This window comes from Miscanthus floridulus, chromosome 10 (genome assembly GCF_019320115.1).
Source record: "Miscanthus floridulus cultivar M001 chromosome 10, ASM1932011v1, whole genome shotgun sequence".
In the NCBI taxonomy this organism is placed as follows: Eukaryota; Viridiplantae; Streptophyta; class Magnoliopsida; order Poales; family Poaceae; genus Miscanthus; species Miscanthus floridulus.
In genome coordinates, this window is record NC_089589.1 from 122,019,552 (window position 1) to 122,045,029 (window position 25,478).

General features: G+C 47.5%; 1 protein-coding gene, 1 long non-coding RNA gene and 1 pseudogene across 2 annotated transcripts; 2 read left to right on the plus strand and 1 right to left on the minus strand.

Annotated features, from left to right (window-relative positions):
* The first annotated feature begins 5,935 nt into the window (after positions 1–5,935).
* Positions 5,936–6,457, plus strand: LOC136489471 (acyl transferase 15-like). The gene has a single exon (XM_066486093.1). It carries the CDS (start codon positions 5,936–5,938, stop codon positions 6,455–6,457), a length of 522 nt encoding a protein of 173 aa, XP_066342190.1.
* Positions 6,458–10,231: 3,774 nt separating this feature from the next.
* Positions 10,232–11,904, plus strand: LOC136485550 (uncharacterized). Its single transcript, XR_010766473.1, has 3 exons — positions 10,232–10,429; positions 11,280–11,409; positions 11,492–11,904. It is a non-coding gene; the product is annotated as an uncharacterized lncRNA (long non-coding RNA).
* Positions 11,905–13,306: 1,402 nt separating this feature from the next.
* LOC136487568 (FHA domain-containing protein FHA2-like) lies at positions 13,307–15,596 on the minus strand (annotated as a pseudogene).
* Between the last annotated feature and the right edge of the window lie 9,882 nt (positions 15,597–25,478).

Here is a 25,478-nt window from a genome sequence, read left to right on the forward strand (position 1 = left end):
CGAGGAGCGAGGAGTACCCGGCGTCGCTGGCGATGACCGAGCACCGAGGAGCGAGGAGTCCCCAGTGTTGCTGGTGATGACCGAGCACCGAGGAGCGAGGAGTTCCCAGTGTCGCTGGCGATGACCAAGCACCGAGGAGCGAGGAGTCCCCGGCGTCGCTGGCGATGACCGAGCACCGAGGAGCGAGGGTCCCCGGTGACGCTGGCGATGACCAAGCACCGAGGAGCGAGTAGTCCCTGGCGTCGCTGGCGATGATCGAGCACCGAGGAGCGAGGAGTCCCCGGCGTAGGTGGAGATGACCGAGCACCGAGGACCGAGGAGTCCCCGGTGTCGTTGACGATATCCAAGCACCGAGGAGCGAGGAGTCCCCGACATCACTGGCGATGACCAAGCAACGAGGAACGAGGAGTCCCCTGCGTCACTAGCGATGTCCGAGCACCGAGGCGCGAGGAGTCCCCGGTGACGCTGGCGATGACCGAGCACCGAGGAGCGAAGAGTCCCCGGCGTTGCTGGCGATGACCGAGCACCGAGGAGCGAGGAGTCCCCGGCGTCGCTGGCGATGACCGAGCACCGAGGAGTCCCCAGCGTAGCTGGCGATGTTCAAGCACCGAGGAGTCAGGAGCCCCTGGCGTCGCTGGCGATGACCGAGCCCCGAGGAGCGAGGAGTCCCCGGCATCGCTGGCGATGACCGAGCACCGAGGAGCGAGGAGTCCCCGGCGTCGCTGGCGATGACCGAGCACCGAGGAGCGAGGAGTCCCCAGCATAGGCGGCGATGTCCGAGTAGCGAGGAGTCCCCGGCATAGGCGACGATGTCCGAGCACCGAGGAACAAGGAGTCCCCAGCGTCGCTGGTGATAACCGAGCACCGAGGAGCGAGGAGTCCCCGGCGTCGCTGGCGATGACCGAGCACCGGCGTCACTGGCGATGACCGAGTACCGAGGAGCGAGGAGTCCCCGGCATCGCTGGCGATGACCGAGCACCGAGGAGCGAGGAGTCCCCGGCGTAGGCGACGATCTCCGAGCACCGAGGAGCAAGGAGTCCCCGGCGTCGTTGGTGATGACCGAGCACCGAGGAGCGAGGAGTCCACGACGTCGCTGGTGATGACCGAGCAGCGAGGAGCGAGGAGTCCCCGGCGTCGCTGGTGATGACCGAGCACCGAGGAGCGAGGAGTCCCCGGAGTCGTTGGTGATGTCCGAGCACTGTTGAGCGAGGTGTCCCGATGTCGCTGGCGATGACCGAGCACCATGGAGCGAAGAGTCCCCGGCGTCGCTAGCGATGACCGAGCACCGAGGATCGAGGAGTCCCCGGCATAGGCGGCGATGTCCGAGCAGCGAGGAGTCCCCGGCGTAGGCGGCGTGGTCCGAGCACCGAGGAGCGAGGAGTCCCCGGCGTCGTTGGTGATGACCGAGCACCGAGGAGCGAGGAGTCCCCGGCGTCGCTGGCGATGATCGAGCATCGAGGAGCGAGGAGTCCTCGGTGTCGCTGGCGATGACTGAGCACCGAGGAACAGGGAGTCCCCGGCATCGCTGGTGATGACCGAGCACCGACAAACAGGGAGTCCCTAGCGTCGCTGGCGATGTCCGAGCACCGAGGAGCAAGGAGTCCCCGGCGTCGCTAGCGATGACCGAGCACCGAGGGGCAAGGAGTCCCCGATGTCGCTGGCGATGACCGAGCACCGAGGAGCGAGGAGTCCCCGGCGTCGCTGGTGATGACCGAGCACTGAGGAGTCCCCGACGTAGGCGGCGATGTTCGAGCACCGAGGAGTCCCAGGCGAAGCTGGTGAGGTCCAAGCACCGAGGAGTCCCCGGCGTAGTTGGCGATGTCCGTGCGGTGAAGTGTGCCCACTTACTCCTCGAGCACGAAGAAACCGAGCGCTGAGGAGTCTCCGACATAGCTGACGATGAAGCACAAGCGATGAACAGTCTAGTCAACTGGTCGGCGGCGAAGTGAGCATTGAGTAGAAGCGACCGGCGAACAGTCCGATCAACTGGTCGGCGACGGAGTCCATGAACCAAGCGGTCCGACCAGTTGATCGGTGGAGAAGCCCGAGCACCATGTGATCCGATCACCTGGACGATGACCCTGCAATACAAACATGTAGAACGGGTAGTACATGATGTAAAAATATATGAACTCCGAAGAAAAAATAGCGTATGTAGCTTGACGATCAGTTGGTGCAAAGTTGTATTTATACTTAATATAAACCGCCCGAATAGTTAGTGTGTAGCTGAGTCTCCAGCCCTAGCTAGCCCGTTAACCATAACGGGGGCGCGGAGCCCGTGCACGTGTAAGAAGAATAAAGCGTCGCTAAGGAGCCGCTGCCGACCACCCATAACGCAGAGGGTAGACGCTCGTGCACATGTAGGGAGGCGCCGGAGACAGGGCCGTCTCTGGAGGTGTCCGAGCGTCAACATGACTGTTCGGGGGTTCGGAAAATCGTTTGGAGTGCAAATATGGAGAAAACAACTTAGAGAAACATTATAGCGATATACGAAGATTGGAGAATACTTAGAAAAATATTAAAGCGTGACTTAGCTGTAGACAGAAAGTCTGGTTGGCGATGTATGGCGTTATTTAGTCGGCGTTGACGACGAGCACCTGACGGGCGGTGAGTTGTTGGTGAAGACGACCCGGAGGTGGTTCCGAGATCGTATCTGGTTTGCTGGAGACGTGAAGTCCCGTCGCAGGCTGCTAGAAAGTCGTCGTTGCCGTGATGTCGAGCCCGTCAGGTTGCTGAAGGACGCCGCCGCAGGAAGTCAGGTTGCCACGAGCGGCGTCGATCTTGAGATCCCATCTGGCCCACCATGGATCAGCGCGCACACCCCTACCTGGCGCGCCAACTGTCGACAGAATATGCTCGGCAGTCCACCGAGGGGTATCCTGCGATGGTAGATTGATCGGTGGAGGTGCGCGTGATCAGGAACCGGATGGTGACACAAGGCGCAGAGACAACGATTTAGACAGGTTCGGGCCGTTTGATCGACGTAATACCCTACGTCCTATGTCTTTGGTGTATTGTATTGAGATGTAGATGATAGATCTTGATGAATCCTGTCCGCTAGGGGACCCCTGCCTCTCCTTATATACTTTGGAGGGACAGGGTTACAAGGAAAGTAGCCTTTTTGGTACTATACAATATCTTGCAGTGCACGCCGAGCAGCACCGTGCACGTCTTGATCTTGTGGGCTGGGTCACCTCTGATGGTGCGGCCCATGTCTTGTCTTGTGGATACCGGGGGCCGTACCCCCACATATCTTTTTCCTCCAATGGGAGTGCGACACGAGCTCCCTAGAAACTGGTGGTTTCTCCCCAATGGCGATTTCATGGTTTCTTGGTGCATTGGGTCAAGAGTAGACCTGATTTCTTCATGAGGAAACCATTTCTATGATTTTTGCTCTCTTTCTTCATTAATTATGTTGCCATGTCAGCATTTTGCCTACGTGGTAAGTCATTTAATGAGGATAGAAACCACCATCAATACACCATTGGGACTGCAATAACAACACTATTTCTATATAAATTGCTTCTTCCCTAACATATACTAGCTTCCAGGTCAAGCCATCTTTAAATGTTTGACTCCTTGATATTCATCTCCTCGAGACAATTGCCAAATATAAGGGAAGGGAGGGTGTTTGATATTCATTTCCTCAAGAGAATTGCTTAAGAGGTAAGTTTATGGCTAACCAATGTCTTTTTAGAAGTTCTCTCCATAATTTGTGGCTTAATTGGAGCTGGTCAGCTAGTTTTTTTTTCATGGTCTGTACAAAGAATGAATGACATTTCACTATTTTTGACACCATATTATCCAAAATTTGTTGAATTGAGTAGCTTCACTTGTTTTTTCAATTATATATCATCAAATTCATAAGTATGGATGCTGTGACTACCATCCATGAATGGTGAATAGTTTTGATCTAGATCTAGATCTAGATGCACTACTATAAATAGTATTTCAAGAGATAAACTCCCTAACTAACAAAGGTGGGCATCTTAGTCAGCTCAATAAATGGTCAGCCAGATATCATGCAAATATCCACCTTTGTTAACCATTTGTAGAGACGGGCATCGCCACCTCTTTTAGTCAATTATTTACAGAGTTTGCCATCTTAGGATGCCCACCTCTATTAATTGATTAAGAAAGGCAGACTTGTTAAGATGTCCAACTCTAAAATTTGTTATTACCAGAGGTGGGTATTGCTAGGATTCCCCTCTAGAAATTGAGTTAATAGAGGTGGCACTCTTAAGAGGCCCACCACTTGAAATAATTGCATTATGTGATGATTATTGTTTACTAAATTAAAGGCTAGTTGTTTCTAATCTTTTGAAAATTCTAGGACTTGAGTTTTATTCTATCACTTCTCGTACGACACTGCTAGCGCCCGGACGTTCGAATGGATGAACGCGTCCGGACGCCCGTGGCTGCAGTCTGTTTCTGCGCCTGACGCTGCTGCTCCCAGGAAACTGCGCCCCCACTTTGTGCCTCTGTCCGGATTGCACGCGCCCCCTGTGCTTGCCGCCCGTGCATGCTGCGCGGGGAAGCCTGCGCCCCTGGCGCCATCACCCTCCGCTTTCCGTGCCCGCTGCCGTGTAGTGCTCCATCCCTCTGCTCTCCACGAGCATGCACGACGCCCAAGCAGCTGTAACAGGCGGTTGTGGCAGGGTGGTCACATTGGAACATATTCAACATCTCGATCTATTTTTGAAAGATTCAGATAAAACACTTGCAACATACGTATGAAACAGCTAAAACATTTGCAACATGTGTCTGAAACACTTGCCAAACACTTGGAAACTCTTGAAAAAAACCATTGCAAACATATGTAACATCCAGATAAAACACTTGCAACATACGTGTAAAACATATGCAACATCCAGATGAAACACTTACAACGAACATCTGTAAAAATAGATGAAACATTTGGAACAAACACTTGAAACATACATATATAGCCATTGTAACATGTGCAACATCACGATATACTTTTGCAACATCAAGATGAAACACTTGCAACATCCAGATGAAACATCTGAAACACTTAAAACACAAGCTTGCAACATGCGCTACGTAATGTCACCTTGCTGCTTGGACGAGGTAACCGAGCAGCGCGGCCACACCAGCGAAGGAGAGAGCCGTGACGGCCAAGAGCTTCCACATGCCAAGGTCGAGGTCCTTGCCAGGGAGGTCCGCATTGTTGAGCGCCCAGAGGAAGTTGCCGTTGTTGTCCGCTGCGCCGCCGAAGACATCCGACTCGTTGACCATATGCTAGCATCGACGAGGTTTTGTATGAGTGGGCACGGCATGGCAGCAGACGTGGCGAGCAGTGGTGATGCGGAGTGGGGGCGGGCACTGGCAAAGTTCTGTAGGAGGAGTGGGCATGGTGTGGTGGCAGATGTGCCACGCAGCGGCGAGGCGGAGTGGGACGGGAGTCCAATGCGGTGAAGCCGCGAAGAGTGAAAGCGAATGGGGATTTATGTTGATGGGATTTTGTCGCGGGGTAGAGATGGATGAGAAAGCATAGAGGGAAGAAGGCCGATTGTGTGTTGGGCCCAGTCGCGGCGCACCCAGGAATAGGGGCGTCCGGATGCACACATATGGACGGACACCCTAATCATAGCATTACCGCTTCTCGTAAGGGTACTGATAAAAAAACTTATCGGAAGGATTAGGATTAGCGTGGAGCCTCATCTAAACCCCTACTTGTAATAGTAAGATGTTAGTATGAGCAGGAATATGCTTTTACCAACTGGTTGTTAGTTTTATTTCAATCGAAGGATGGCACCACAAGATGTTTGACTTTGCATAGTAGTACGACAGTGGCACACCTTCTTCACAAACTTTACTCTCACCAATATTTAAGCCAAAGAAGGTGGACAGGTGGTGGCTAAGATCCACCATCACTTAGTACATCACCACTACCCAAAGAACAATGAGCGTGATGGTGAGGAAGTCCTCACCCATGGTCCACAGGCCAGCTTCGGATCCGGAGCCGGCAACGTTGAGGTGCACCATAAAACTCTCGTCTTTTGACAAGGGTCTATACAAGGTGTCAGCCACAACATTGCTTGTGTTCGAGGATCCAATGCCCAACGCTGCCGAGGCCATACCCGACGCGTTGTCCCGTGCATTGGTCCATTACTACCCTTTCGCCGATCAAATTGTCGCCGGAGATGACGATGACGACGGCGACGTCTACATCAAGTGCAGCGGCGAGGGCGTGGCGTTTGTAGCCGTGTCCACCGACCATGCCGTGAAGGAGGTCATATGCTTGGACCAGTCATCACCAGGCGCAAGGATGCTTGCAGACGAACTTGCCGTGTATATAGATGGCCAACGGGCCAGCCCAGCCCGGCACAGCACGGGCCCGTGCCAGCACGGACCGGTAGCCAATGGGCCAGCATGGCACGCCATGCCTCACAGGGCCATGAGCCTGGCCTTCGGCCCAGGCATGGCTCTATAGGCTGGTTTCTGTGCCGAGCCGGCCCAAGAAGCACGGCCATTTTCACAGGCCGTGCCAGCCCGAGGCCCACTGAGCGGCCGCGTGGGGAGGTGAGGAGGAGGTGGCTGCCGGGGCTGGAGAGGCGGAGCTCCGGATGGAGGGAGGGAGGCAGGGACGGGGAGGAGGCGTCGCGCCAGCGTCGAAGCCAGGGTGAGGAGCCGGATCCGCGGTGGAGAAGACCTAGGGTGGCCAGATCCACAGCGAAGATCCAGTGCCGCCGTGGAGGCAAGGGATGGTTAGGAGGACGATGGGCGTCGCAAATCTAGTGGAGGCAGGATCGAGGAAGGAGGCAGCGCTCGACCGGATCTGCGTCGGGGTGGAGCTCGGGGCCGGCGTGCTCGCTCCTGCAGTGGCGTCGCTCAAGGAGAGGGAGGGGCAGGGGGTGTCGGCGTCCGCACTTGGCCATTGGCGCTGCGAGGAGAGGAATGGTCGCGCGAGGGAAGGGGAGAGGGCGTCCGCGGTGCCGGTGCTAGGGTTCGGGGTGAGGCGTGAGGGAGAGGCAGAGGCAGAGAACCGCCGCGGGCGTGCCCGGTGCCCGCTTATATATGAGGGGGGAGGCGGGTCGGGGACGGCGGGGAGCGCGTGGGCCGCGCTGGGCCATGGCCCATGGGGAGGGGAGGAGGAGTGAGGAGGGGGAGGGGGCATGCCGTGGCGTGCCGGCCCACATGCCTGGGGTAGGGCCCAGGCACGGCCGGCCCAGCCCGAACCCGCTAGCCGCCGGGCCGTGCCGTGCGTGGGCCGGGCAAAAAAAACTGGTCTTGGGCCAGACCGACAGGCTCAGACTACATGGCCAACTATAGCCGTGTACTACCCAGACATGGTCTGCGGCACCCCAAGTGAGCCCTTGCTGCTGATGCAGGTGACGGAGTTCTCGTGCGGCGGTTTCGCTCTCGGGGTGACCTGGAACCATGGCGTCACCGACGGCGCTGGGATGGCGCGGTTCTGCGGGCCGTCGGCGAGCTCGCCACCAGGATGCCATCGCCGTCGGTGGCTCTGGCCAGGTGGGACGACACACTTCCGAGCCTCCCTCCCTCCGTCCTCCAAGCACAAGAGCATCTGCTGAGCATGGATCCGGTGAACTGCAAGAACGTGGGTGCCAAGAGAGGCTACTAAGGGAACTGCATCGTCGAGCAGCTGGTCCTGACACTACTGGAGGCGCATGCTTTGCCGAGGGCCTCTAGCCCTCGGCAAAGGCCCAGAAACCCTCGGCAAAGGCTTTGCCGAGGGCTGCCCTCGGCAAAGACCCCTCGGGGAATTTTTAGACGGCGAAGAGGTCTTTGCCGAGGGCCCTTTATCGGGCACTCGGCAAAGCCTTTGCCGAGGGCCAGGACGGCCCTCGGCAAAGAAAAGAAGCCGTCAAGCGCCGGCACCGTTGGCGGTTTCTTTGCCGAGGGCCGACCCTCGGCAAAGAAATGTTTTTTTTATTTCTTTGCCGAGGGCCGACCCTCGGCAAATAATTTTTTTTTATTTTTTTTAAAAAACCTTTGCCGAGGGCCTCCTCCCTGGCCCTCGGCAAAGAAATTTTCAGGATTTTTTTAAAAATTCTTTGTCGAGGGCCGGCCCTCGGCAAAGAAATAGTTTTTTTGAAATTTTTTTAACCCTTTGCCGAGGGCCTGCTCACTGGCCCTCGGCAAAGAAATTGCCAGGAATTTTTTCGAAAAAAATCTTTGCCGAGGGCTATTGCTTGGGCCCTCGGCAAAGGACCCTTCTTTGCCGAGGGCCGTGGTCATTGCCCTCGGCAAAGAGGCAGAAATTTAATTTTTTTTTTGTTTTTTGCATTCTATCGACACAAGCATTTCATATATATACATATATATATCACACAGAACCCATTTTCTCACAATATATCACAACCATAATTGTGAACCACAAATCACAATATATTACAACGACAAGTCACATGTTCATCATCATTCACATGTTTATTACGACAAGTTAATGAAATCCAAGCACAAGTCACAACCATAAATCACAAATCACGCTAAAGTCCAACCACATCACCTAGCACGAGTCCTCATCAAGCTAGCCTATGAGACGATGGTGAAGGAAAAGCAGGATCACCCGGTGACGCAAGTAGCGGGTTGATTGGAACCCGCGGACGAAAGCTGCACAAAGGAGCAGAGATTGCATGTGTGAGTAATCCGGGAAAACAGTTTTGGAACTTAGAGATTGCATCTAGTATTGTAGGAATACAAAAAGATTAGACTCAATTGAAAATTTCGGCAGCACCTCCCCTGTACGGGGAGGTTTCCAAAACCTGCAAGAAACGACGGCACAAACGCCGACATCCACAACGGCACGAACGCCGACATCCACAATGGCACGAAGGCCGACATACATGCAAAGCACAAGCGAAAAGTGAACTTTCATACTTACAGGAGTAGCTGCAGGAGTAGGAGGTGGAGGAGCTGAAAACTGCACAGGTACACCCGATGCTTGCCCAAGACTTTGCATGATCACCATCATCTCCGCCATCTGCTTCTGCGCGGCCTCGAACACGACCTTCTAGGCCTGCAGCTGTGCGGTCAGCTCCGTGTTCTGCTCTTGACTTTGCCTTTTTGTTTCTTGCAGCTCGGCCTGCAATATTTCACTCCAATGTATCAGTAATGCAAATCTAATTTAGGTGTGTAAATATCCACGTACGATGAGTAAAACAGGAATTACCTGGAGTGCTTGGACCTGCTGCAGTGCTGGAGAAGGCCGTGGACGTATGGGCTGGCTGGAGCTCGTGCTCCGTGCTCGGATAGCGTCGAGGGAGGGAACAGTGGTGGAGTCGATGGCGCCGTCTGCAATCCACAGCCGCCCGTGCTTCTTGCCTCCTCCGAGCCTCATGATCGCCTCTGCATCAATGGGCTCAGTGCGCACATTGTAATCTTCCCCATAGATCTCCCTTACCGTTGATGTGTACTCTTGGACTTTAGTGTACACGTTCGGGTCGGAGTACACCTGGGGCGGGGCTGCCGGGTCAAAGGAGACAGAGGACGACGCCCTGCCCATGTGGGACATAGCCCACGCAGAGAACTCCGAGACCTCCTCGCCTGGGTGCGCAGCCTCCTGCGAGAAAGACGGGAAGATGGTGAGAAATCAAGCAGAATTGAGCGTGAAAATAAATGAAAGAAATCACTTGCCGAGTGCCCGAGATTTGGCCCTCGGCAAAGAGTGTCTTTGCCCTCGACAAAGAGTGGCTGGCCCTCGGCAAAGAGTGTCTTTGCCGAGTGCCCAAGATTTGGCCCTCGGCAAAGCCTCAGGCCCTCGGCAAAGCACACGTTTCCAGTAGTGTGACGACCAGCCAATCAGTGGCGGACGAAGTTGAGCTGGAACACGCGGGCAACGTGGTGGTTAGTCCATACAGCATAGAAGGGGCGGATCCAGAACGTGGCTGCGCCCCGGGCTGAGCTGCTGATTCACGTTCAAAACAGTCTGATCTTGCTTCCTAGTCCTCCTTTTGTCTAATTAAGATCATAGTTTTTTAAGGCTAAACACCACATATGTTAAAGGGGCTACATGAACTCGCCCCGGGCTGCAGCCCGGGCCCTGGATCCGCCCCTGCAGGATAGAGACTTTTCTTGGAACGTGCCTAGTTCGACCCCCAGCGCAGCATACTTTTACTAGGTTTTTTGTTTTTGTTTTATTGGGCCAAAGCCCATTATAGGAATCCAGGGTCCAGGCTAATCGACACCCTAAAGCGGTAAAGCCCGCACACGACCACACAGCAGTAGCAGCGCCGCACAGCCACCCACCGCCCACGCACGGGCACGGCGCACGCGGCCACGCGCACGGGCGCCACCCACCGCCCACGCACGGGCACGGCGCACGCGGCCACGCGCTGCTGCCTGCGGCTGGCTTTGGGGCGCTTCGCCGCTTCCTGCGACGGCGCGGCGCTGTGGGGTTCACCGTTCGCGGGCTCGGCCCCTCGACCGCGAGCGACCTGAGGTGTGTTTTCTTCTTCCTCGCACCCGCTTCGTTCCTGTGATTGCTCCTGTTTGCGAGTCGTGTTCCGCCGTCAATGAGGACGGCGTACCGCCATGTTCCCATTCCGCGTTTCGCAACGAAGTTCCTGGTAGGTGGAACGAGGTCACCTCCACGTCCTCGTTCCCTGGCTGCTAAGATCGTGCTACTAGCATATAGTACACATTTTATCACTACCAAAATGGTGGATTTTTCCAGTGTTTTTAGCAGGTAGTAGTAAAATACCACTAGTCATAGCAAACGGGAATCCTCGCTAGGAGGCATTTGGTGGAAAAAGTTTATACTAAATGTTGAATGTTAAAACACACGAAGAACCCCAATATCATTAGGAGAAGTTGCAGATTCTAATTGTTATCATCCCAAAGAAGTGCTCCTAGTCATTCTATCATGTATTTTATGGTTATTATTATTGGGAGCCTGTAATAAACGAATGAGCCTCTAACAGGGTCTGTTAGGTGGCTCTGTTAGTACTCTTTAGATTCTTTAGGTTCGAGTGACTGTAGGAGTAAATTTCAAGCTCAGGTTAGAAAAATACCCTTATTTGTCGCATGCCAAAACATTGGTTTAAGGTTTGGCTCATGTCGTGGTCGATCTTACATGGGTTGTATCACTGTGTATAGATGGGTTAGGGATTCATGATTTTTTCTTAGCAAATTAAAATGCTCGGGGTTGTTTTACCCTAAAGGTCGAGTTTTCTTTTACTGTAATAAAGATAGATAGTTTTTCTCTAACAAGAATAGATAGTTACGATTAAAGATAGCTATAGAATATAATCCTCGATATAATATGTTTTGGAATATTATCCTACTCCAAGTATACTTGGACACTAGTGGTTTTCGTACAACACTTATAAGAAGTACGTGCAAGACCTCGAGTGCTATGGTCGAAGATCTGAGAAGAAGATGAAGAATGGCACAAAACTGAAACTGAGACGAAAATTACCGGTACGTATCAAAAGTGGTATGTGCTACTTTGTTGTGCATGCTCTCTATATGTTCTAATATTTATGTATTATGTATCATGCAGTGCGCCAAACAACCTCTTGGCACAGTAGTATATGGATACTATGCTTGTGAGTACCTCAGAGCGTGCAGCAGATTCAGCCACAGTTGGCGCCAGCTCAAGAAAGCACAAAGGTGGTGGGAGAAAGAAAAGGTCGACCATAAGAGCATCACTCAAACAATAGCGAACATATATAAATTTATCACGGACTCCTGCATGCATGTTGGGGAAACGTTCTTCAACATGGAGAGCAAGTTAGCGATGGAGAAGTACGAGAAGATAAGAAACTGGAGAACCATGGACCAAACGGATTACAAGTTGCCGGACATATTTTGATTAGGTGACCTTGTTTCGCATGTACGAATGTGATATGTTTTTGTGGTACGATGATGAAGACATTCATGTAATGTAATAACTTAATGTTGGTTCGTGGAACGATAAAGACGACACATGAATAAATGTAAATATATGTTTATCCTCTATATGCGTATTTTTTGCTTTGTACGTGTTTTAATTTGTGAAATTCAATTTCAAAATCAAATCCAAATTTGCATAATTTTTTTTATCCGGAAATCATTAACATAGGCGGGCAACTAATAATAGCCACCTCCGTTAATGATTTAATTGAGGCGGGCGGCTTTAGCCAACCGCCTCAGTTAAACTCTTAACGGAGCCGAGTGGTTTAGGGTAACCTCCTCGGTTAATTAGTATTAACCGAGGCGGTTTGCTATGACTGCCACGGTTAATCGATTAACCGAGGCAGTTGGCCAACCACCTTCGTTAAGGCCGGATTAACCGTGACCTTTGGACGGAGGTGGATGGCTTGCCCGCCTTGATTAACCTGTTTTGTCCGCCTCAGTTAAGATTTCTGCAGTAGACGTAGATATATAGTCCTAGTCAATCATGTACTAAGTCCTACTAGGACATGCATCAATCGAACTATATAGGGCCTATTTGGCATAGTTCAACTTTCCTAGTGAAGCCTAAGGGTATGCAAAGCCGTTCCAATTATTTTCCACATTTTCCTCAAGCTGTATTCTGCTCTCGATTTTGCTTTTCAAGGTTTGCATAGCATCCTTTGAGAATTGATTGTACCACAATTTTGTGATGTATTCATAACCTTGGAACAACATGTAACAGTCTGGCTTGTCACACTCATTGGCGGTATATCTATATGTGTCTGTTTTTTCCATGGACAATGTTTTTCTGTCGATGTGGGATGCTAATGAGATGCAATATCATCTTTGTATAAATTACATTCTAAAAAAATATAGCACCATGGACCACTTCAATGGACATGGTAGAAGTTTGATACAATGAAGCCATGCATGCCATGGGCAATTTGCCAAAAAAAAAAATGCAGGGTCCTTTATGGTTGTCTTGGTTATAGACTGGACATCAGGGAACTGAGGGTTGAAGAATTTCTAAAAAATATATAGGACCATGTCATGAATAATATGATGTAGCAAAAGTATTTCCAACAATGTCAGTGGTCAGTGCATCTCTTAGCATTGGCAACCCCTTTTATCTTGCAATATGCAGCGAGAGAAATAAAAAAACGTGACCACAGATCTAAATTGAAGGGATACACTAATAATTCATATTGTCCCAACAGTTACAACTCTTTCAAAAGCAAAGTTTACAAACCCTAGCACTGAAGTGCATAGATCAGTCCTAAAGGTACCCACATCAAAAGGGGCATAGGTTTACAATACAACATAGCCTCTGAAACATGAATTTCAGATTTCAAATGCTAACAATAATATGTCCTAGTTTTTTTTAGATCATAGGATCATGATGGCTTGAGAATCCTCAGAATGCTAAGAATGGTTCTTGGATTCATGATTCATTTTCCACATAAACCAGATGTACCAAGCCAACAAACTCTGATATTGCTTGTCCTCTTGTCACTGTGCTCATGACAAAATGCTCCGGGTACTTCTTGAATAGCGTCCACAAGCTGCACCATGGCCTACCATCTGCTTCAGTTGAAGAGCCCGACATGCCCTTTTGTGGTAAGTACCTGCTGACCCTGTCATGGGGCCAATTCTTACCAAAGCGTACGTTCAAAAAGCTGCAGGTAATCAAGGGTTAGTATTCTTTAAAAAAAAACTTTGCAATACGTTCACATGCCTCCATAGCATGTAAGAAACAATTCTGGTAAAAAATCATATAATCATAGTACTGTTGTTATGACCAATGTTTCAAGAGTGGATGGCAGGATAATATTGGATACCACATTCAACAATATTGAGATCTTAAAATATACCCAAAACTTCAAATTATTAATGTATATAGAGCGAGACATTCTACTATCACCCCAATGAAGAATAGATGTATATTTTATTTTGTATAATTTTGCACATATGGGTTTGCAACACTGCAACCTTCACTATAGTCACCACTATATTGCAGATAATAAATATGGCCTAGAAAACATTACCACACTATGGCAGCCACTGCAACAACTAACCAAGACAAAAGGACAAATGGTACAATATTGTGCAGCATCTAACATATTTGCAAGACAAAGCCAAGTCTTGAATTTAGTTTACCATTGATCGAGTAATGATTGATAATTCAACAGTCCATAATAATGTCAAATTAAAGATGCCAACATATTTCCATGTTGTTTTGTACCAATGCATGGTCAATAATCCAGAATATAATTTCTACAAAAAATAGTTTTTTCTTCTATGACAAACCTCTAAATGGAGTTTTTCCAATGGCACCCATCCTTTAGGACCAGATAGGTCAGATATCAGGGCTGCAAGACACGTCGCAACATCCTTCTCTTCTAGTAGGAGCTGTTGATTGTCTATTTCCTTCTCTGCACTTATATCTAGCTTGCTGACTGCATAAATAAAACTAGTTAGGGATACACAAATAAAAATTTTGTATGAGAGTAGGTCAGTAAGATAATGCTCCTTTGGATGAGTACTGCCATCTTCAAGAAGGAATTTTCTTTTCATTATTAATTGGGCAAAGAAGTCATATTTTCCTTTTTTAGAGTTATGGCTAGATGCTGTGTAATCCCTTTCTTGTTTCATTTTTTCTTCTATCTTGCTACTTTTGGTTTTGATGTTTTCTCTCAGTAGGGGGCAATCCTTCCTGCCCCCTCCAAAAAAAGGCATATGAAAAGTCATTCACGTTACACTTGGTTCAAAACTAATTACAGCATATTCATATTTTGTGGCCAACAAAAATGAAACGTTCCCATTATCAATACCATTCTTAGTAACTAAACAAATTTTGACATCTATAATTAAAAAATAAGACAAGCCTGCACTGGCAAATGTACTTTATTGCAAAGCATCACAAAAAAGAGGAAATGCCTGCCAACAATCAATACAGCAGTCAAGGCATACTTGAATTATTTGGCAAATAAACTATGTGGATAAAGTCATTTTGTGATTCCACACTTTCTGTTAGTATGGTAGAATGTAGGAAAAAAGGAGCAAAATGGATCTAGCATAAGACTATAGTAGAGATAGCGTACCACATCCCTCAAGAGTTCCAACTGGGTCAGCATTACTGATGCTGTAGCAGTTAGATATATCCAATTCTCCGGAAAAACTCCTGTTTTTGTTTCACCAACTTTCCTTGCCTGTCATTGATTATTTTGGCCCCATTATCACCATTGCTACGGCCACAATCATTAGCAGTTGGATGCCCAGGGTAATCAGCAGGGTGCAAAAGGGATGAAGATTGTGGAGGCAACGAAGTAGTATCTCGAGCAGCAGGAGTGGCAAAGATGGAGCGAGATGGTAGGAGAAAGTAGAATTTTATGCCTGCAATCTCAATGAGGTCCTAAGAATTCAATTTAATAGGGACTACCTGGGAGATAAGAGACCCCCCGAATAGTGCATCCATTTCTTCCAATGACTTTAATGGCAAAATGGCGGAGTTTAAAGTACAATATACATGCATGGCAACAGGAAACTCGTTGGCTTCTGCATTCATATTTTGAGAGATCAAAGTCTACAGTATAGCTTTCAGTGTTGCGCCCCAAGATGACTGAATAAGTTTGTATAAAGTACACAAAATTTTCACCCTGAAGCTTGGCAAAACCAGGCACCGCCTTTTGACTCTGGCCAATAGATGTCGCTTCAGAATTTGAGGCTGCCATCTCTGGGGTGTTCCTGGTAGTCAAAGAAAACATTATGTGTTTACTTTCAGTTTCTTCTATAGAGTAAATAGGTTATTTGTTAAAATACAATATGGATGGATTATATTAGCTGAATTGCAATATATGTTTATGCAGTCTCATGCCAGACAGCTAAGGTCATGATGTTACATGAACTAAACATTGTAAAAACAAACTGATATGATAAAATGGTCCAAAACATAGTGCAGAGTACAAATGAAACCAATTTTCACTGGGACTTTTTGCTATTAGAGAATACACTGGAGCTAGCTACATAAGTAGACTTTTTGCTTCCTTCAAATCATTCCACATAAGACATAGTGCAGAGTACAAATGAAACCAATTTTCACTGTGACTTGGATCTACCAACCGGGACTAAAGATTAACTTTTACTCCCGGTTGGTCCCTCCAACCGGGAGTAAAAGTCTACTCCCGGCTGGAGGCTCCGTTCGGGACTAGAAATAGACCTTTAGTCCCGGTTTCTGTCTCCAACCGGGACTAAAGGTCCCCTCCTATATAGCCCTTCTTCCTCCCCGAGTCCTAGCCACTTCGAGCTCAGTGTTCTTGCTTTATCGCCGGCCTCTCTTCTTCCTCATCGCCGGTAATCACAAGATTTCTTCGATTCCTCCATCGATTCTTCGGTTCTAAAGGTTACCAACTTTATACTCTCATGTTTCATCAGTAGCATATCTCATTTTGTGGAATAGATATATGTGGTTTTTTATGGTGGATTTTTTTATTTGTAAGCCATTTAAGCTCAAAATCACTTTAAAGTTTGCATATTTGGATGAAGGAAGGTTAAAGTAGTTATTCAAAACTAGTATTCAGCTTTCATTTCTAGCATGCATAGCACACTTCATGGTTTAGAGATATAGAGAATTTTAGAGTTTTTTTTAATTTTATTTGTTTATAAAATGAGAAATTTATATTATATTAAAATGAGTATAGAGAGTAGATGTCAACTGCTTCCAGGTCCTCGGCCTCTCATCAGGTTCCAAAGCGACTGAGGCCGGACCTCCCTCTCATTGCATGCGGCAAGTGTGAGGAGAAGATTGTGATGGAGTACCGGGTGAGGAAGGAGTGTCCCAACAAGGGCCGTATCTTCTACAAGTGTCCGGATCGCAATGTGAGTTATTTTGTCACATTTGATGATTATGGTTAATTTATACTTATTTTCATGATGATTGTGATTAAAGTTCTAATTTTTTGTTTTCATTTTAGTGGGATGGCACTAGATGTTCAGGCTGGTACTGGGAGGAAGAGTATGTTGAACACGTGCAAAACTCTCTTGCACAGGCGGCTACGGCGGCTGATGAGGCAGTGATCCTGCGGAAGAAGCCCATAGATGTTGAACAAACGCATGATCTGTCTGTTTTAGTTGGGATTGGTCACGAAATCCTTATACTGCTGAAGTGCATTTTAGCTTTAGTTTTTTTAGTGGTAGTTGGGATTGTCTACATTGTAGCGAGACTTTTATAAATTAAAACCTTGTGTGGTGGCATGCATGTCGTATAATTAACTAATTATGTTCTAGGTTTTAATATGGTATGTATGTCATGTAATGCAGATGAGCCGGCATTGGATGTACAATGCTGATCGCCACTCCCAAGAGTTCATTGAGGGCGTGCATTCTTTCTTACGTGTGGCCGAGGCAAACAAACGCAATGGTTTCATGGCTGCCCATGTGCCATATGTAAGAATTTGAAGGAATATGCTAGCTCAAGGAGTCTTCATTCACACTTGTTGAAGTCGGGTTTCATGCCAAACTATATTTGTTGGACGAAGCACGGAGAAACCGGGGTTGTAATGGAAGAAGGTGAAGAAGAACAATGGGACGATGATGACATTATTGCTGAATATGGTGCCTTCAATGATACTGCAATGGGGGAAGCTGAAGAAGAGGTAGTGGCAGAAGATGAGCCCGCTGATGATCTTGGTCAGGCCATTCATGACGCACAAAGAGAATGCGAAAGTGTAAAGGAGAAGATCAAGTTCGAGCGCATGCTAGAGGATCACAAGAAATTGCTATACCCAACTTGTGATGAGGGAATAGAAAAAGTTGGGTACCACACTGGAATTGCTGCAATGGAAGGCAAAGAATGGTGTATCTGACAAGGGATTTGGGGAGTTACTGAAAATCCAAAAGAAGGTGCTTCCGAAGGATAATGAATTGCCCATCACTATGTACGAAGCAAAATAGGTAGTCTGCCCTTTGGGATTAGAAATCCAGAAGATACATGCATGTCCTAATGACTGCATCCTCTACCGTGGCGAGGAGTATGAGAAGTTAGATGCATGCCCGGTATAAGATCAGGCAAGATGACCCTGGTGATGTTGAGGGCGAACGTCCCACGAAGAAAATCCCTTCCAAGATTATGTGGTATGCTCCTATAATACCACGCTTGAAACATCTGTTCAGAAACAAAGACCATGCAAAGTTATTGCGATGGCACAAAGAAGACCGTAAGGTAGACAATATGTTGAGACACCCTGCTGATGGGTCCCAGTGGAGAGCAATCGATAGAGAATTCCCGGAGTTTGCAAATGACGCAAGAAACTTAAGGTTTGCTTTAAGTACGGATGGTATGAATCCTTTTGGGGAGCAGAGCAGTAGTCATAGCACTTGGCCTATTACTCTATGTATCTACAACCTTCCTCCCTGGTTATGCATGAAGCGTAAGTTTATTATGATGCCAGTGCTCATCCAAGGCCCAAGGCAACCTAGCAACGACATCGATGTGTACCTGAGGCCACTAGTTGAAGAACTTCTACTTTTGTGGAACAGACTAGGTGTACGTGTGTGGGATGAGCACAAACAGGATCACTTTGACCTGCGAGCATTGTTGTTCGTAACAATCAATGATTGGCCTGCTCTAAGTAATCTTTCAGGACAATCAAACAAGGGATATAATGCATGCACGCACTGTTTCGATGACATTAAAGGTATATTCTTGAAAAAATGTTGAAAGATCGTGTACCTTGGCCATCGTCGATTTCTTCCTGCGAATCACCCCCTAAGAAAGAAAGGCAAGCATTTTAAAGGTATGTCAGACCACCAGACCAAGCCGGGCAACCGAACTGGTGAGGATGTACTCAACATGGTCAAGGATGTGAAAGTAGTATTTGGAAAGGCACATGGCAGCGAACCTGTTCCGAACGACGCCGACGGTCACGCACCCATGTGGAAGAAGAAGTCCATATTTTGGGAGCTACCCTATTGGCAAGTCCTAGAGGTCCGTAGCGCGATCGACGTGATGCACCTGACGAAGAATCTTTGTGTGAACCTGCTAGGCTTCATGGGTGTGTATGGGAAGCCTAAGCACACACTTGAAGCACGACAGGACCTATGATGTTTGAAAGAATGAGACAACCTACATCCAGAGAAGACAGATGATGGACGCCATTACTTAAGTCCTGCTAGCTACACTCTTAGCAAAGAAGAGAAGGAAAGCATGTTCGAATGCCTAGCAAGCATCAAGGTACCATCTGGATTCTCCTCGAATATAAAGGGTATAATAAATGTGCCAGAGAAGAAATTCCTAAACTTAAAGTCCCAGACTGCCACGTGCTCATGACGCAATTGCTTCCAGTTGCATTAAGAGGAATTCTACCTCCAAATGTACGTCCAGCCACCATGAAGCTATGTGCATTCCTCAATGCAATTTCTCAGAAGGCAATCGATCCAATGGATCTAGCTAAACTGTAGAATGATGTGGTTCAATGTCTGGTCAGCTTTGAGTTGGTGTTCCCTCCTTCCTTCTTTAATATCATGACACACCTCCTAGTTCACCTGGTCAAGGAGGTTAGCATTCTCGGTCCTGTGTTCCTGCACAACATGTTCCCCTTTGAGAGGTTCATGGGAGTCCTAAAGAAATATGTTCACAACCATGCTCGGCCAGAAGGAAGCATCGCCAAGGGCTATGGAACAGAGGAGGTCATTGAGTTTTGTGTTGACTTTATTCCCAACCTTGACTCGATTGGTGTTCCTGAATCACGACATGAGGGGAGACTAAGTGAAAAGGGGACACTAGGGAAGAAACCATATATTGGTACGCAGGACAATTATTTTAATAAAGCACACTACATAGTTCTGCAAAACTCCTCCTTGGTGGATCCGTATATCGAGACACATAAAGAGTTGCTCCGATCTGAGTTTCTAGGGAAGTCTGAAGCTTGGATTACGCGTCAGCACATGGAAACTTTCAGCGACTGGTTGCGAAAAGAATGTCAGGGTGATGAGAGTATTGATGAGCAACTATATTTGTTGGCTAGGCAGCCATCGTGGCATATCCTCACATACAAAGGGTACAAGATAAATGGGAATACATTTTACATAGTAGCCCAAGATAAAAGGAGCACCAACCAAAACAGTGGTGTCCGCATAGATGCCACCAACCCTAATGGAAATAAGCAAACATATTATGGCCGCATAGAGGAGATATGGGAACTAAACTATGCACCTACTTTTAAGGTACCTTTGTTCAAGTGCCAATGGGTAAAGGTGACTGGAGGTGGGGTAGCAGTCGACAACTAGTATGGAATGACAACCGTGGACCTCAACAATATTGGGTACAAAGATGAACCGTTTGTCCTTGCCAAGGATGTGAATCAGGTGTTCTATGTCAAGGACATGTCTACAAAACCGAAGAGAGGGAAAAACAACAACAACCCAATCAATGAGCCAAAGCGCCACATAATTCTTTCAGGGGAAAGAAACATCGTCGGAATTGAAGACAAGTCAGACATATCAGAAGATTATGAAAAGGATGACCGAATTCCACCCTTCACAGTGAACAAAGACCCAAGCATCTAGCTAAATGATGAGGACACTCCATGGTTACGGCACGATCATAACCAAGGGATATATGGTAAGAAGAAGTTCACTACTGTGCCCGCTTGATATATATAGTGTATTCTTATTTCTGTCGTGTATTCATATTTTGTACGATTTAAATGAATTTTCTGCTTGACGGTGGATTTCATGTGGAGAATGTGTGATGAAAAAACAAATGATCAACATCAATAAGATGTGAAAACTAATTTCATGTCGAAAAGCAATAGTTTTAATGATTTTAATTAAGTAGTACATTTTTGCATGGTGAAAATTATGATTATTATTTACACTATGTTAAATATTTATACGGTAAAACAAAAGAGTTTAGGCTACAGATTTTTCTTATGTACAATAATGCAAAACTAGGTCCCGGAATTCTTTTTGTAATTTTTTTGCTAATATTTTATTTACAAGGCAATTAACAACTCTCTGCATATTTATATAAAAGAAATATATAAAAAAGGAAAAACTTCTACAAACTAGCGGGAAGCCAAACTACAGCCCACCTTTACTCCTGGGTGGACCAACCACCTAGGACTAAAGGTCATACTAAAGATGGGCTGCGTTTTCGCAGCCCGCCAAAATCCCCTTTACTCCCGGGCCGTGGCTACACCCGGGACTAAAGGTCAAACCTTTAGTCCCGGTTCTAACCATCACCCGGGACTAAAGAACCTTTAGTCCCGGTTCTAACAATCATCCGGGACTACAGGTCCCCCTTTATAAACCACGCCCTTCTCCCTTAGTTCTCTTCCTCTATGTCTCTGCCGCCTTCTTCTCCAACCGGATCCAGTAGCCGCCAAGCCTTCTTCTTCGTCGCCTCATCTTCTCCACCAGATCGATCCGATCCAGCAACGCCGCCGTCCCCCGGTGACCACCCTAGCCTCGGCTCGTCATGCGCGCACGCTGTCACCGGCCCCACGCGCACGCGCGCTTCTTCTCCAGTCGGCTAGTGCACGCCTCGTGTCGTCCTCGTCCCCGGCCCACCTCACCCCCAAGCGGTTCAAGGTTCTTCGAGGTGTCTATCTCCTCCAATTCATCCCCTCCGTGCTATGTTTGAACTTTGAAGCCCTCGTTCTTGTGTTAGATCCGCGAGACACAGTCTTCTCCAAGATCCACAGCAGGCCACAGCATCTCTATTACGGCACGTCTTCTCCAGGTTTGGCCCAGTCTCCCTCTTCCTCTGCACTCTCTTGCTGCTATATGGCCAACTCGTTCAATGCTGTTGCTCAATGAATGTATCGCTTCGATTTGGTGCTAGCTAGTAGCCTTTGCAATTGGTGCATACTTCTGTTTATATGTTAGGCTCCTTGGTGCTAGAATGTGGGCGACTGAGGCCATGAATTCATACTGATATTTATGCTTGTGTCTGGCCCTATGTAATATGTATTTGCATGTGCGTGTCGATCATCAAATTAAATGGCAAAGACGTGTACCACTGTTATTACCAGTAAATCACCCATGCCACTTGAGGTTGAGGGTAACAATTTAGCTAGTCTGCTACTTTTGCATGGCGATATTTGATTTCACCTAACCATACTTACTGCTCTTAAGAGGCAAAATATTCTTTCTGATTGTAGAAATAGTGATAGCCTTCCCAGTCCTTTAATGAAACATATTATTACTATTTTTAGTAAAGTCCAAGTCTCTAACATGTTTTTTGGCTACAGGAGCTGGACCTCGCGTTTGACACCTTAGATGTGAGACACCGCCGCCACCATATATAATCCGTTTATGATGGATTAATTGCTCCAACCTTTTGTAATCGGATGGATGCATGTGCCGAGCCCTTGTGCCGGCAATCTTGTAATGCGATTTTGCGCTAAGCCATCGAGCTCAATGGAGCACAGGCACGGCCCGGTGTCTCGTCGTTTCCTCCTTTTTGCGTGGTAGCTTATGATGACACCGGCCCCCAGATCTGAGACGTTCGACGGCGTCCATGACGTTGTAGTAGCAGGGCACATAGTTCTTGTACTTGGGTGGGCATACCTCCGCCTCCTTGGCGTGGACTAGTTAGAAAATTGTAGAAAATCCGTACTAGTTGAACTTACGGACCATGTTCATCTCGGCTAGCATGTTCTTTGCCGAGTGGTAATGGACGTTGAGGAGGAGCTTTGATTCTACGAGGGAGAGCGGCAACGGTCGTGGAAGACCGTGTTCCCTTCCTCATAGAATCGGAGCTCTTCCGTGGCCAAGTACGGTGCCATCCGGTGGAGAAATGCTCGCCGAGATGATCACGTAAGCAAGGTCAACTAGTATGAATGGTTATTTATTTAAACATGTTTTTGAGCTAGAATTTGATGGATATTTGATAGATATAGTTTTTATTTTTTATAGATATATCTAGTGGTGTAAAAGCTAGATGGCTGCCCCGAGAGACAACATGGATGAAGAAATGATGGATATTATCAACACCGGCACTCAATTTGCCGATGGTGACCAGCAGGATGTAGATGACGGGAGTCAATACCTGGCTCTTGAAGATAACCAAGAAAATATTGTGCAAGAAAATACTAGCGAGGTATATATATTTGAATATTACATATATATATATATATATATATATTTGAATATCTATCATCTATTATGTGTACACATGATATTTATTTATTCTTTTTTATACGTAGCCCTCTGGATCGACGACCACAACGGCGAAAAGCAAAAATATTCGAGGCCTGAAAAAGCCATTGGAGGGGCGCTACATAATATTGGAATTCAATATCGAGACAGGCGAACCACTTGGTCCACATGCAAGGAAATTCGTGCAACACTGTGGGTGCCTTGTAAGGGACAGACTTCCGATCAGTGCCCGTGAATGGAAGCAAAAGATCAATGAGCCTCATGTTAGTTTTGTCTCTGATCTTGATAAGAATTTAATTTGGGATGATATCCTTCAACATTTCACGTTGCAAGCGGATGATTATGATGCTATCAACGATGATGAATTGAAGGAACTAGTTCGAAAGTGGGCTATGAAGAAGATGGCCACACAATTTCAGACTTGGAAGAAATCCCTATACATGAAATATGTCAAGAAGAACCTAACGCCCAATTTCAATACTAGTGGCCCACTCGCGAAGTTGAGGCCCTACTGGAATGATTTTGTACAGTACAAGACATCGGAAGAGGGTGAGGAACGGGTGAGAAGGAACCAAGAGAATGCCCGACAGAAGGTATACCACCATGGTATGGGATCAGGTGGCTACGCGACTGCCATTCCCAAGTAGGAAAAAATGGAAGCGGACATTCTTGCAAAGGGTATCACACCAGAATCACTCAATTGGCCCAAACGCGCAAAGAATTATTTTTTCGCTCATGGGGAAAGACTGGACCTAGAGACCGAGAAGCTGGTTCATGGCCCAAAACTCGAAAGAGCAACACAAAGATTTTCTTATGCTCTACAAGCTAAAGCTATTGGTGTGTTCAGGCCCAATAGAGAGAAGGATGAACTGACGTATGCCATCGGGACTGCTGAACACAGTGGCCGAACGAGAGGTTTAGGATGGAACATTTCTTGGAAGCATGGTTTCCCTAATGACAGAGATACCTACAGAAGCTGGCAGAGAAGGAAGGATGAGGATGCAGCACGGATCAGCAGGTTGGAGGAATATGTTCATGAGTCATGGGAGGCGTTGCTTCAAGCACAGGAGCGCGAAAAAGACATGCAAGCTAGAATGCAAGATGAAATCATAAAGCAAGTGCAAATAGAAATGAGTGCCCAAAGATAGGCATCAGATCCAGGAATCAACATTAATATTAGCCCCCCTGATCAGTTGAAAAGCAGCTGCGCTTCCACGAAGTTGCCAAATCAAGTTGACGCAATGCTACGTTTCCCCATGGATGACATCACTGCACCGTTTACATCATGTGAGCTACATATTCCAAAAGAGAATGCCACAATCATGGTGGCTCTCGGTGTTTTTTCTCCTCTAGATCTTACTAAGACACCAAGAATCCATGGGGCAATAATACCACCTGGATATGTTAGCGTCTCAGTGGATAGAGTTAACAAAGGTTTTAGTGATCTGGCACTTGACATTTCAGGAGGTGATGGGGAGAAGACTCTAGGAGAAGCAGAGAAGACATTCATACTATGGCGCAAGCGCTACATCATTATTCCCGGGGTCTCTAGTACACCGCCGCTTCCTCAACTACTAGACACTAGGTGCGGACAAAAGAGAACGAAACAATTTTTTCACTAATTTTCTATTGACATGCAAGATTAATAATAACAATATTTCTTATACCTAATTATTCTTTTTTGTACTCACACAACAGGGCCTCCGCCAACCTAAGTCCAATTATTCAATCTCTAGATCATCATAGTGCTCCGGACAATGATTATGCAACGCCGCCACCACCGCCACCTCCAAGGAGGTCTCCAACGCCTCCAAGGTGGTCTCCACCGCCGCCACCTCCAAGGAGGTCTCCAACGGCTGCCCCACCTCCCTTAATGATCAAGAAGCAGCCAGCTCCTAAGAGGTCCGCCCCGCAAACGAAGCCGTTAGCCCACCAGCCGGCAAAGAAGAAAGCCTCCTCTAATCCAGTTATTCCCCAAAAACTGTCTTATGAGAAAAGTGAAAAGGAATTAAAGGATGTAGTACAAAAAGATGTGAAAAGTTTCTTCGAAAAAGTAAGAAAGCAACGAGAAGCGAGGGAGAACCCGAAGAAACCGTACTTCTACCTAGCTCCAAATCTTCTAAGAAAGAAGGTGGACCAGAAAAAGCGGGAATCTCAAAAGACCCAGCCAAAATCGGACTACGACCACTCTCTCACCAAGTCATTTGAGGCGGCGTAGAAAAAGACTAGAGCAAGGAAAGGTGTTGCACAACTCGGACAACAATCGCAACAATCAGTCCCCCCTCCTGTCATTCATAATGAATATGGTTCAAACTTAGACTTACCAGACGTCGATTTTGAGGACCTGGTTCGGTTTTACGAGGATACTGGTTTGGACCTTGCCCAAGTGCTCGCTGAAGGACCATCTGCTCCAAAAGTGGACCCTTGGAAGAAATTTGAACATGGAAAGAGTC